The sequence below is a fragment of the Hypanus sabinus genome, chromosome 23 (genome assembly GCF_030144855.1).
Source record: "Hypanus sabinus isolate sHypSab1 chromosome 23, sHypSab1.hap1, whole genome shotgun sequence".
Classification (NCBI taxonomy): domain Eukaryota; kingdom Metazoa; phylum Chordata; class Chondrichthyes; order Myliobatiformes; family Dasyatidae; genus Hypanus; species Hypanus sabinus.
The window spans coordinates 50,237,476-50,252,122 of NC_082728.1; the positions used below are offsets into that span (position 1 = coordinate 50,237,476).

General features: G+C 37.8%; 1 protein-coding gene across 3 annotated transcripts in view; it reads left to right on the top strand.

The window, feature by feature from the left end:
- Positions 1-12,227, top strand: part of LOC132380184 (GRIP and coiled-coil domain-containing protein 2-like) — a 422,104-nt gene extending 409,877 nt beyond the window's left edge. Inside the window, exons 24-25 of one of the 3 annotated variants that reach the window (XM_059948868.1) lie at positions 7,053-7,113; positions 10,582-12,227. In XM_059948868.1, coding sequence (XP_059804851.1) covers positions 7,053-7,085 — 33 coding nt within the window. In that variant the 3' untranslated portion in view covers positions 7,086-7,113; positions 10,582-12,227. Of the gene's footprint in view, positions 1-7,052; positions 7,118-10,581 lie in introns of all 3 variants that reach the window. The other 2 variants (XM_059948867.1, XM_059948866.1) reach the window with 2 other exon arrangements.
- The last annotated feature ends 2,420 nt before the right edge of the window (positions 12,228-14,647 follow it).

The following is a 14,647-nucleotide window of genomic DNA, read 5'->3' on the forward strand; positions in this document are numbered from 1 at the left end:
GCTGTGAATATCAGACAATTATGTTTTTGGTTATACTGGCTCGACAAGAGTCAAAAACCACTATGGGTTGATTTGGAATTAAAAGCTATTAAACAATTTCATTTAACTTCAATATTAGGATCTCCATTACCTTTACAGCTCCCTAAAATTCCAAGTTTAAATCTTTACCCGGTTATTAAACAATCCCTATGGATTTGGGTTCAGTTTGTCAATTTTTAAAGTTTTAAACAATTTAAGTTGTCTAGTTTTTTATATAAGAACTTTTCATTTAAACCTTCAATAACTGATCCCATTTTTCTCCTGTGGAGAAATAAAGGGATCGGTTCTTCTACAGATTTATTTTGTGATGTTCGATGACCTTTGAAGAGTTAATTAACAAATATTCTCTCGTTCATACACATTTTCTGCAATATTTTCAGGTTAGACATTTTTTACAACAATATTTACCTAAATTTCCATATTTACAAGAATCTGATTTGTTGGATACCATTTTGAAGTTGAATCCTTTAGTGAGAGGTTCCATTAGCAGAATTTATAATTTATTTTTGTTACAAAAATAGAGCCTATCACTAAAGATCGGTCACTAAAGAAACAAGATTGGGAGAGAGAACTTAATATGACCTTTGTTAATGAAGATTGGCTTTGAGTTTTGAAAAACGTAAATTCTTCTTCTATATGTGCCAATCACTGTTTAATTCAATTTAAAATTGTTCACCATTATTATTTAACAAAGGAGAGACTATCTAAAATATTTCCTAGTATAGACAACTACTGTGATAGATGTAAAACTGAAGTAGCTACTTTGTCACATATGTTCTGGTCATGTTCTTCATTAAGATTGTTTCCGAAACCTTTATTTTCTACAATTTCTAAAGCTCTGAAAATTAATTTACAACCTAATAGATTGTTCTATTTGGAATAGTTCATATTCAGGGTATTTCATCTTCAGATCGACATGTAATTGCATTTGTTACATTACTGGCAAGAAGGGCTATTTTAAAATGGAAAGATACTTCCGCCCCTACATTAATTGAATGGTTTTCTCAAGTAATGTTATGTCTCAGTTTGGAAAAAATTAGAAGTAGAACTTTTGATCCCTGATTCGATTTTGAGAGAACATGGGGCTCTTTTGCCAAATACTATCATTTAATTTGAATTATTTTATATGGTTTCCTTGCAATTTTATTTTTTTTTATAAATGTGAATTGGCGGTTGATGACTCTTTTTCTTTATAAAATGGTAAGACGTATTGTTCCGGGGGATTGATTCCTAATGGGGGGTTTTTTCCCCCTTTTTTTGTGGTCAGTGAGTTTTTTTTTCTTAGACGGCGTTCTTTTTTTCCCTTCTTTTCCTTATATAAAATTTTTTTCCCATTTTTATATATTATGATAAGCTTTTTTTTCTTCAGCTTTATTAATTGTATACATATTAATTTGTTGAAGTTTTGTATCATTTTATAGCTGTAGAAGATTATGTACCAATAAAAAGATTCTAAAAATTAAAAGAGGGCCAGTGTTGTAGGGCTGTGATTGGCTGAGACAAATAAAGCTTGATTGGAGATCCATCCACTATTTGCATGCCACATCCTCTGCAATAGAGTCAACAGAAGGTGAATTAAGAAAGGCGATGGATGATGCCACAGCAGTGTTCAAGAATGGCACTGGAAAACTCAAACATATAAAGGGTAAAATAGTGTTAAATGAAAAAGCCGCACCCAAATTTGACGAAGCCCATCTGGTTCCTTATACCATCCATGATAAAGTAACCAGTGAGCTAGTTTGCATGGAGGTTGAAGGAATACTTACCAAGGTTGAGAGGTGCTCATTGGCAATGCAGTGGTCCCAGTAGCAAAAAGAAACTAGGTCTGTCTGAATCTGGGGTGATTTTAAGGTCACCATCAACCCAGTACTGAAAGTAGATCAATATCCACTGCCCAGGATAGAGGATATCTTTGCAGACCTTAGGAGGAAAACACTTCAGAAACTACCTACTTTGGAAGAAGAATCCAAAGGGCTTAATTGCTATAATAAGCTTTATTTTTGGAGTGGTATCTGCACTAGCACTCTGGCAGAAAGCCATGGACCAAGTGCTACAAGGCTGCCCTGGCACTCAGTGTTACTTAACATCTTTATTACCATAAGGATGATAAAGAACATCTCCAAAATCTCAAGACATTGTTAAAAATATTTGAAAATTATGGATTGGAGCATGACACAACCAATGTGAATTCTGTAAATGTGAATTGATGCACAAGGATTACATGAGTGTGCTGAGAAAAGTTGAGCAGTGGTGGATGCCCCAAGGCCAAAGGACATGTCACAGTTGCAGTCATTTTTTGAATTTGTCAATTACTGCAAGTTCCTGCCAAACCTGCTTATTATGCTGCACCCGTTGAACTCATTACTACAGATCAAGAAGAAATGGCAATGGACATTGCATTGCGAGGTAGCTTTCCAAAAAAAAAACAAAGGGAATGGTGACATCAGAAACTACACTCACATATTATGGTCCACATTGTCCAGTGAAGCTTACCTGTGATGCCTAGCCTTATGCTATAGGTGCAGTCATGTTGCATGCTATGAGTGTTGTAAGTAAACACCCCATAGCCTTTGCATCATGCTCCCTTATGGCTGCAGTGAAAAATTGTGCACAGATTGACAGAGAGCCCTTGAATCTGGTTTAGATGCAACCTTTCAACCAGTACTTGTATGGGAGAGAGTTTACAACCAGTAGTGCCCATTTTCAATAGACAAAAGGGTGTTCCACTAACAGCAACAGAACAAAAGCAGAAATGGGCTCTGTTTCTTGGAAGACATAATTAGAAGATCGAATTCAAGAGGAAAACTAATCATAGAAAAACTAACGAATTGTCCCCATTTACCCTTGGAAAAGGCAAAGCCTGAAAAATTTACAAAAGAGGACACTGCTGTTGATACATTCTCCCTAATGCAAATCAAAAGTCTCCCTATGTAGCAGAGATCATTCAAGGGGACACCAGAAAAGACTCCAGACTGTGTCAAGTCTACATGGCCACTCAAAATTACTGGAATATACAGCAGAAATTCCAGTCCCCTATTTTTACCAGTACCAGGATGAACTTGCCCTTGATGGGGGTTGCCTTATGTAGGGATTGAGGGATGTTATACCATCCAAGTTGAGAGCTAAAGAGCTAAAATAAAAGCACTGGCTCGAAGTTTTTTTTTCTGATGGCCTGGGATAGATCAGCAGATCGAGTAGCTTTCCGTGCACTGTTTGGAATGCCAACATATCCAGAAGATGCCAAGAGCAATGCCTCTCCATCCCTGGGAATAGCCTGTATTGCCCTGACAGAGGGTTTTTGTAGATATTGCCAAACCATTCATGGGCACAAATTTCTTGGTAGTAGTGGATGCAGCTACAAAGTTCCCAATAGTCTTCAGTACAGCCTCACATATTGTTGATGTGCTGTGAAGTCTCTTCTCAAGGACTGGTGTTCTTGGTCAGTGACAATGGACAGTTTGCTGTGGAACAGTTTCAATCATTTCTGAAAATGAATGGAATAAGTCATGTATTACATCTGCATCATATCACCCAGCTACAAATGACTTGGCAGAAAGGTCTGTCCAGGATTTAAAGAATGCACTGTGAGCAATGTCAGCAGAACACACTTCACTGACACTGAATCAGAAGCTCACTAATTTCCTCCTTGCATTTCACAATATGGCACACTCCACAACCAGCAACTCACCAGCTATGCTGTTCCTGGGTTGTCCTTTACACTTATGCTTGGATCTCCTCCTAGCCAATCTCAAAAAGTATGCAAGACAAACTGTTGACACAAATTGGAGGCTTCTCAAACAAGGAGCTTCAATGTTCCATACCTGGCCAAGCAGTCCAGTCACGACACTGCAGAGGTGATCAAAAGTAGGTACTTGGAAAAAATTAAGGACAGAACTGGACCACTCTCCTACACAGTGGAGATTGCATCTGATGTCATCTGGAGATGATACATTGACCATTTGAAGAGAGCAGAGTCGATTGTTGAAGAAAAAGGGTGTGCTGGGCTATCAAAGCCACTTCCTGAAGTCCCAAAGTCAACTCCTACAAAGAAGCTGAAATTGTTTCACAAGCACGACTCAAGTCTCTCTGCCAGTTGGTGATGCCACCCCTCTCCCTTGTCCAGAGAGACACAAGAGTAAGAAATCTTCCACGGTGATCGAATCTGGGCCTGAATGAGATAATTTAAAGTTTACAATGCCTTTGATGTCTATATTGTAATTATATAGGATACTGTATGTGTCTGTATGAATGTGTATATGTATTTACTATGTTTCTTGCTCCTTTTGTTGCCTTTTGTGCAATTTGTTTTCTTTTGCATGTTGGGAGGAGTTGGTGTTTTTTTTTGAACAGATTTTATGGTTTTCTATGTTTTGTGGGTATCTGGGTAGACAAATCTCATTGTTGTATACTGCATACATACTTTGATAGTGTATTTTGAATCTTAATACACTGCATGTATATGTATGTAAATATTTATACAAGTTGAGATGCCTTCTATATTGAGTTGGAGTTTATAGCCAAGTAGAGTATTGCATATTTAATATTTCAGTAGTGTTTGAGTAATATTGTAAATGTACTGTTTTTGTTTACATAATATGTCATTGGTCATATGTAAAAGTACGTGAATGACATACATCACCATGTCATAAGTGTACATCTCACTAAAAGTAAAAAAAAATGAAGTAGGCACACATCTCCTGGTTCCAAGTTTTTCTTTCAGTTAGTTTTGTTTTGGTGTTACAAAACATAATGCACCTCTTTTACCACCCTCCTTGCCCCTTTTGGAATATCTAAATCCTGGAGCATCCAGCAGCCATCCCTGCCCTTGTGACAGCCAAGTCTTGGTAACGGCCACAACAATTATAGCTCTAAGTATTGATCCGTGCTCTAAGTTCATCACCCTTGTTCCCGATACTTCTCATGTTAACGTACACGCATTTCTACCCATCCAAGTGACTGCATTTATGCCCCATCCACAATCTATTCTTCCTCAATGTCTTTTCACCACATTGCATTTACCTTTACACCAATTGCTCCATCATCTGGTCTGTCATTCTAGTTCCTATCCCACTGCTAAACTAGTTTAATCCTTCCCCATCAGCTCTAGCAAACCTGCCTGTAAGTTCACTCGCGAGTTCAGGTGTAACCCTTCCTTTTTTTGCGGTCATACCTTCCTGAGAAGAGATCCCAATGATCCACAAATCTGAAAACTTGCACCCATGCCAATTTTTCAGCTGTACCATTCTATTCTTACCCTCATTGGTATGGAGTGTAGTATGGACAGATTACTACTCTTGAGGTTCTGCATTTTAGGCTCCTTCTTAGCTCCCTATATTGACTTTTCAGGACCTCCTCTCTTTTCCTAACTATGTCTTTGGTACAAGTATGTACTATGACTTCTAGCAGCTCTCTCTCCCCCTTAAGAATACTGTGGACTCTGCCTGAGATGTCCTTGACCCTGACAGCAGGGAGGCAACATACCATCCTGGAGTCTCTTTCTTGTCCACTGAATCTCCCATCTGATTTTTGAGGAATTGAATCCCCTATCACCACTGTTCTCTTACTATTCCTTTCTTAGCCACAAATCCACTGGTTGCTGCAGCTTTTCCCCTGACAGCTCATATCCACCCCCAACCCCAACAGTATCCAGAGCTGTATCCCTGTTACTGAGGGGAGCAGCTACAGGTGTGTTCTGTACTATCTGTCTATTCCCTTTCCCTCTCCTGATAGTCACCTGGCTACTTCTTTTCCCGTAGCTCCTGTCTATCAATCCTTCATTCACCCAAATAATGTGAGGGTCACCCAGTTCCAACTCTAGCTCCTCACTTCTCAGAGATGTAGTCATCAGGGACACATGAGATTCTCCCTGACTTTTCACTTCTTGCAAGAGGTGCACACCACTGCTCTGGATTCCATTCCTACTGTGCTACCTATGTAATAATAAAGAAAGATAAACTTACTGAAAACTCACATTGGCCTCTGCCTCTTCTTGCCAAAATTTCAGTTGCCCACTCCCATAATGACTGCTCCTGCATGGCTGCTCCATTTAAACCTAACTTTTTTATTGGTCCAATGCCTATGAAACAAACTGAGCAGGAAGTCCCTATAGATAATTGAGTTTATTTCCCAATCCTTACATTGTTTTGCCATTGCAGGGAAACCACAACTGTGAACAGGTGTAGATTTCATGACTTACAATCTTAGTTTTTTGATATGAAATAAAATCAGTACCCCCCACTTCTCTAGTGTTTACCCTACTGGAGGAAGTGATTCTCATGAGTATACACTGACTAATTTTTGGCTATATATTCTGGATGCTGATTTGTTTTAATGAGTCAAGTGTCATCGTTCTATTTAAAAGCCCAAAGTTTTGGCATGATTCACATCAAAGGACAGCAGTGTCATCGGATCAGCAGGAGTCATTAGATAACCTGGCACCTGAAGGAGACAACAGTAGCATTGTGCTGAGTAAATCAGGGAAGCAAGTGGCCTGCCTCTCATGTGAGATTGTGCATTATACTTGAGATGCTTCTATATATAAATATATTATATATATATATATATATATACACACACACACACAAGAAAATAACAATTAGAATTCTTTATTGGGGTCAAAGATGCATCAAAGCTAAGTTAGAAATGACATACTTTCCCATTTCGAGGTTACTGCTAAACATTTATTTCACCCTAGGTGCTGTGTGCTGTGCACTGTCATTGGCCAAACCCTTACGAGATCACTTAAAAAGAGAAAGAAAATTAAAAATTGATTTGCTTTATTTAGCAAAAGAGTGAATTGCTTCAAACTATTTTTACTGCTGGAGGAGAGAATGCCACTCATACCTTGCTGGAAGAACTGATGTAGTTATATTTAATTTAAAGAAATAACCTTTGAGATTTCCTGCTTCTGGGTGAAATCAAGCAAGAAATCTTTGTCTAAAATTCATGGGTTAACAGTGATGCTTTGTTTTCTAATGCCTTATTCCATTTTGCTCCCCATCGTCGTCCTGTAGTCTGTGAGTAAAGAGGTGGCATGGGACAGCTAGAGCTACCTGATGATTGACATCTTCCCTTGTAGGTAAACAACCAATCATCATTAGCCTATTGTCACTGAGTCACAGCATGTCACTGTGGGAGTTGGGCTGTTTTTATGTGTGGGCATCGACTGGCGTCTGTTTGGATTTGTTTATTGGTCTCTGCTTTCGCCTGTGTGAAATTAAATCTCTCATTGCTGTGTCTACAGGCAAGATAGCTCTAGAATTTAAAATTTATTGTATAACTTTCCTGAAGTGTGCATGACCACAAATATCAACAAATTTATATGGTGTAGCAGTGAACCAGTAATTGAAAGAATTCAAAAGGTGTAGTTCTGTAGTATGTCATATTGGAAGAATAAATGTGAAAATTAAGTTATTCCTCTTTTTTTTTGGTTGCCTTGATTACAAGGTATCCCAAACAACTGGGGCAACCCAAATTCATAAAATCACATTTAGCCTTCTTGTCCATACCAATCTGTACTAATTCTATTTTCCAGTATTTTAACCTATAGACTTCTGTGCATTGAAAAATCAAGTAATCGTGTGGTTATTTCTCAAATGCTGTGTGAGGTCCTTCCTCCACCAACCCCTTGGACAATATATTCTAGATTGCAACAATTCTGAGAGTAAAAGAATTCTTCCTGGAATCCCCACTAAATGTCCTACCCTTACCTTGAGATGCTTCCTGATTTTATTCACCTTTGCTATGAGGAAAAGTCTCTTGCTATTTAGCCTATTTGTGCCCCTCATCATTTTGTACATCTCGATCAACTATTTCCAGAAACAACAAACTCAGCCATAGTTGTAATTATGTAACATTATGTAGTAGTTCCGAACTGTCTTAATAATTTAAAATAGATTATGACTGCCAAATAAAGCTACTAACAGATGCAGAGAGAAGGCAGGCAGCTGGAATTAAGATGTTCATTAATTATTATTCATTGAATGGCAGGTCAAACTATATGGGCAGAATATTCTAATCCCTATCCTAAATTCATGTTTTCCTGGTAACCACAACAGCATTAGAGGTTTAGTATATACACTCGGCATGTTTTTTTTAATGCTTTCTTTTGAATGTTGCTTATTTCCACTGGTTTTATAAATCATTGGGAGTGCCATGCAATTATTGAAATCTGGGTGTCTAATGTGTTTGTGCCATGCATGCTTATTTAAAACTACACTGCAGAAATAAAGCAATTTATGTTGATGGTTTATACAGAATGTTCCATTCTACTAAATGTCATCCAATTTTCTAAAAAAAAGTATTTTCATTCATGTTATTTTCATGCTTTGTTGCCTTGAACCACAAAACTGCAGCTTATGTAAAGGTTAAATTACCAATCAGGCTGTAGAATCAGAATCAGGTTTAATATCGCTGGCATGTTGTGAAACCTGTTGTTTCGGCTTCTCAAAACTGGAACAGAATATGGAAGTGTTATGGAGTATGGTTTATATAAGAACAAAAATAGGTGCATTAGTTGGCTTTCTGGCCATGAGCTCGGCTCCAGGAATTGGGAGCTTGCCCCATTACCACCCCGAGCTATAACAACCTGAAGGAACTTTAAGATTTGGTAGAGGCATACCAGATTATGAGGGGTATAGATAGGGTAAAAGGAAGTAGGCTTTTTTCCCACTGAGGTTGAGTGAAACTAGAAGAAGAATAGCTCTTAACTCGGCAGTGGAGTTATCAGGGCACAGTCTTTTGACGGTGTTTCCATAGCAAGCTATTCTTGTTTTTACAAGGCTGAGTTGCTAGCTCGATGCTCAACCCGACTTGGATTCAAACTTGGGAACCTTCGCTCTGGAGTCCGGCGCTGTTGTTATTGCGCCACCAAGTGGGACACTAGAACTAGAGGTCATGGGTTAAGGATGAAAGGTGAGAAGTTTAAGGGAAACATGAGGGGGAACTTATTCACTCAAAGGGTGGTGAGAGTTCAAACGAGCTGCCAGCACAAGTGGTGGATACAGGGTAGATTTCAACATTTAAGAGAAATTTTGATAGATACATGGATGGGAGGGGTCTGGAGGACTGTGGTCTGGATGTAGGTCAATGGGCCAAAGGGCCTGTTTCTGTGCTGTAGTGTTCTATAACTCTGATTCTGCAGCCCTTAGTTCCCCTTGCTATGCAAAATGTAACTATGTCATTAATATATATTTAATGAGGTAGCCTACTGCTTCCTTGGGCAGAATATTCTAGTCTCTAATAAGTTAACAAAGCTTCCAAGTCTTATTATTGTAATAGTTCAAACAATATCAATGTCTATATTTGAAATAATCACTGAAAAAGAGAACCCTGCATGCTTAAAGCATTCCAGTCCATCATGCTGTCATTTGGGGGCTAAAACCAGTATCTGAAAGCTGCAGAGAGTCTAGGTAACTCCATCTTGTAATAATTGCTTGCACCATATCTGGCGTAATTGTGGATATGTTTGTTTTCCAACATTATTTATGGCATCAGTCTTTTAAGAACACATCCAGTGAAATCTGTCAGAATTGGGAGATGCGTTAGTTTAAATCTCTTTTTGAAAATTTCTCCACCCATTTTTGCATTTTAAGCAACCACAATACAAATGCATGCCTAATGCACAAAATTGTTGGTTTACATTGGATTTCATAGTAAAAGTAGTCAAAAGGATTTCTGATAAAATTCAGTGTTTGGAATTGAGGCTTATTTTCCCATTGACTTCATCTTGTGTCAAACATCTTGTTGATAGAGTCATAGAACACTACAGCACAGGAACAGGCCCTTTTGCTCATCTTGTCGGTGCCTAACTATTAATCTGCCTAATCCCATCGAGCTGCACCTGGACCACAGCCCTCCATACCCTTCCCATCAAAGTACCTGATCATTTTAATAATAGTATTTTGCTGTTTTGTGAAGAAAAACTAGGAAGGCATTTAATTTCCTACTAATCACTTTTTTTCCTATTTACCTTTTTTTTAAGTTTAATACTTCACTTTTTGCCAGGGTACCAGTTGTAGATTAGGAACTACAGTTGGATTATGTCTAACCTGTTGTGAAATTGAATTGTATTATCTTAGATAATATGTTCTACTGAGTTGTAATAAAATCTTTTTTAAATGTAAAATGAGCCTTTATCAACCAGTTGTGTGGAATCTAATTGTAGCTTTTATTGTGTTTGTCCTTCTGTGCCCGAATATATGCATGTGTGGTTTAATGATTGTTCAGTCTGTTGTTAATCATGTAAACTATTCTTGCTTCATTTTCCATCTAAAGTAAGCTTTGTGAACCAATAATTACTTTCAACAAATAGTAATACATGTCATTTATGATTTTTTAAGAATAATGAGAACTAATTGCACAGTACTCTAAATTTAGAGTTTTATTTTACATTGTTAAACCTGATTTTTGACTACCTTCAATCTAGATTTAAAAGCAAAGAGTGATTGAGTTGTGTGCTGGAATGAAACATGAAATTATTATTTGATTTGTGTGTTAATTTTTGTAAGAAGACTGATTGTTTTTCCTGCTTTCTATCCACAGAGCTTGAAAGAAGGACTTACAGTTCAGCAGAGGTTTCATTTATTTGAAAACAAGGAGACAAAAGAATTTTAAGAGCTCTTGCATGTGTGAGGCAACCATTCTGCCTTTGCAGTAAATTGCGATCAAATAAGACCTCTAATGGAAGTTTTGAGTTGTTCAGCAGTGGTACACAAGTTGTATTTAAAAACACACAACCCTCACACACCTTTTTTCCCTTAGATTATTATTGTAAAGTTACAGCATTTACTTTAAGTTCCATGCACTGCATCTAATATTATTGCAAACTCTTTTTGTAAATACTACATAGGGATTAGCTTAGTTTCGATGTTTGGGGTTTGTGGTCCCTCACAGTCTGTAAAGCTGATTTATATACGCTGCTGTATAAGCTCCAGTGTAAACAAATGGAAAATCCTTTTTAGAAAATATGAAAGACACTACTTGTATATAACCACAAGAGAGGGATGTTTGTGTATTTTCCTTTTTCTTTTGTATGGACTGAAAGCTGAAGCTTTGATTTGGATGTTTGAATATATGGAGAAGGTATAAGTTTAAGGCAGTGCCCCATTTTCCTGGTCTGCAAAGTACCCTCTCTTCCCCACATTTACACTCCTCTAACAAAAATAAAATCAATCAAATCTTATTAAAACTGTTACAATCTTCCATATTTTTGTCAGCCCATTAATAAAGATTATATGAAAACTTTGGAACTTTTAAAACATTTTTTAGATAAGAACAGTTGGCAGTGATTTTGAAGCTTTATTCATTTTGATACTGTTATTTGTGCCATTTCTACAGCTGCTTGTGAGGATTCTATATCTCTACTAAAGTGACTGTAGACTGAAGTTTTAAAGGAGCTGCCACACTATGTCAAATGTATAAACTTATATTAATCTTTCATTGACAATAATCTATATTTGGATATTAAACTAAAAGCATAACTTATCTAGCTTTTGGTCAGCACTTGCTATTTCCTTGCTCTTTTGGCACTGTTGGTCACTCCTGTGCAAACAAGCATCCTAAGACCTGTATTGCATTCTGAGAGTCGTTCATTAACTTTGTAGTCATTAAAACAGAAGTTGAATGAATGACCACCAGGGCCGCTGGAAACAAGAATGTAGCCTCACAACTTGTGCTTAGTCTTGATTTAATATGTCATGATATTGTGTAGGAAAAGTGTGAACAAAAAAAAACTCTTGATGTTCACCTTTTAATAATAACCAGTTCTTCAGACATCTCCACTGCAGCTATGGCTCAATTTGACCAATGTACTAATGTTTGAATAAACGACAAGTTGGAATAACGTGGAGCATGCGGTGTCGTTTAGATAGTTTCATATTTCAGTCTTAATGGCCCACCAAAGGGATGTTTTTTCCAAAACATCAATGATCTGTAGGATCTGAAGACCATCTTTTTTCACCTGTACGTGCAGAATGGGTGTCAACTTTCTGTTGAGTGAGGGAGACAGGGAATATTGGATAGCTTTGTAGTTTCAGCCAGAGGCAGGCCCTGTATTTATTTAAATGTGCTAAATTTGCTCCCTTTTCCCTTTCCAGTCATAGAAACTGCTGTTTGTGATTGTAAATACACAGTAAATACCACACCACCTAACTTTGCATATGTTAGCAATAAAATATTTTTGCACCACGTCTAAATGTTGTTTGTGAGCATTTGTCTAGAGTACTGAATTCGCTGCATTTAAATACCAATACCCTCAAAAGTTGGAATATTGTGTATCTTTTTGGGAGATTTGGTGTCAAGTTATGATACTTGCATAAACTAATAAATTTAAATTAAAATGTATCTATTCATTAGTACCACTACTACCTGATGGTAATCTTACCAGCAGTCTCAGGATCATGTAGTTAACTCCTTTTACTTCATACATCTGTCTGTAGGTAATGTGGCCTTTGGGTGTTAAATTTGCTGTTGGTTGTGGAATGCTGTTTAAACAGCAATTGTAGATTATCTGCAAAAGAAAAGTTGGCAGGGAAAGTTTCTACATCCAGATCTCCAAATAATGTGCCTTCTGGCAGCGAACTCTTGAGAAATGCAGCACCTGTGCTGTTGCCTATTCCTGATCCTCTTATTAAACATGTCTGCAAAGTACAAAATTGTTTAAGTCATCTTTTAACTTAGTTAGATATGATTTGTTAGTAAGTCCTTCTTGAGTGTGCTGCTTATCCACTGTGATCCTTGGTACAAGACACTTCTGGATGGGGAAATTCATTTGGCAATATGTTCATCCAGATTAATTGTGTGTTGCTTCAAATGATGTCTTGAACACTCTCAACTCTGATCTGAAATTTGGTACTGGTCAGTGTTTGAACCAAGGCTACAATAAGGTGGCTTTACTGAAACTCGTTATCAGAGTTAAACCTGAACCATTTATTTGTCTCTTGGTAGATGTGGCCTGACCTGTAGTATTTCCAGAATTTTCTATTCTTATTTTAGATAGTCAAAATCTACAGTATTCAAGATGTGTTCTAAATAGTCCTGTACAGTTGTGGTAAGGCAACCTCACTCTTACAAAGTGTTAAGATTTCTCATCATTTGGTGTACCTAAATGCTAACTTAACTCTTGCTATTCTGAGAACTGCATTAATATTGGAACATTATAAGCAGTATCATTCACTCTAATCCAATCTTTAGTTAACTACAAATGGATCCTTTTTCACATTATGTATTAATAGTCTGTATTGATATTAAAACTATTAAATATTTTGTTAAGCACCTGCTATTATTCATCTACTGTAACAATCATCAATCTAATTTCCCTATTTGCTTTTGCTAACTCTTCCTTCATATCTTTAAGTTTCAGCTGCCTGTTGGTCACTCAGATTCTGTTATGCTTCGGTCATTAATTTTTAAAACATTCCTTTACCATGTGAATGCCAAGAAACTCTGTCCTTTTATACACCTGTCTCAAATAGTCTTATCCCCAGATTGACAAATTGTTCAAGGAAACTTGATCAACAGTCCATTGATTCTTTAACAGCCTGTTATGCCCAGTCTTTGTGAATGCTATGATCACCAGTTATTATTGCATTACTCTTGTTACAAGTCTCGTTTATTTCTTGACTGATATTATCCAGTGTAATAATGACTGTCGGTGAGCCTATAGACCGTCGCAGACTGGGAGACTGTTTCGCCGAACACCGACGCTCAGTCCTCCAGCAGTGGTGGGATCTCTCTGTGGCCACACACTTCTGTTCCACAGACCACTCCCACTCCGACGTGTTTGTCCATGGCCTCCTCTACCGTCAAGATGAGGCCGCGCGCGGGTCAATGAGCAATACCTTATCTCCCGCCTGGGTGGCCTATCTGCTGGCATGAACATCCAACTCACAGACCTCTGTTGATACCCCTGCCCCCCCCCCCCCCCATCTATTATTTCAGTCGGGTTCTCTTTCTCTCTTCCCCTCCCCCACTATAATCTCCCCCAGCCCTACCTTTTTTTCTCTTTTATTTCCCATAATTCTCCACCTTCCCCCTAGCCCATTTCCCTCCAACATATCACTTCCTAGCTTTCTATCCCTCCCCCCACTTCTTATTCCCCCCTTGACCATCCCATGTTACTTCACTCCTAATGAAGGGTTTCGGCCTGAAACATCGTCACTACCTCCTCCCATAGATGCTGTCTGGCCTGCTGAGTTCTGCCAGTATTTTGTGTTTTTATTTATTTCCAGCATCTGCAGATTCACTCATGAGACCTTCAATAATTCTATTTTCTGAGGAAAGATTATTTTCTACAACTGACCAAATCCCAAACTTTATTGGAGCCAGTCACTTCCTTTCCAACTGTGTCTATCCTTCCAAAGTGAATTATCTTGAAATGCTCACTTCCTAGTCTTGGTTACCCTGAATTACAAATCCAATTATCTATCTCATACAATTTATCCATTTCTATGGCATCAAATCATCTATCCATCTCATTAGGAATGCTTCATCAATTTAAACAAACAGCTACTTTTATCTTCCCTACCCTTTCCAATGCTCACACTTTGTCTCCTTTCCCTTAAGGACACAAGTTTGCATCTGCAGTGAATACTATCTATCACCTAACTGT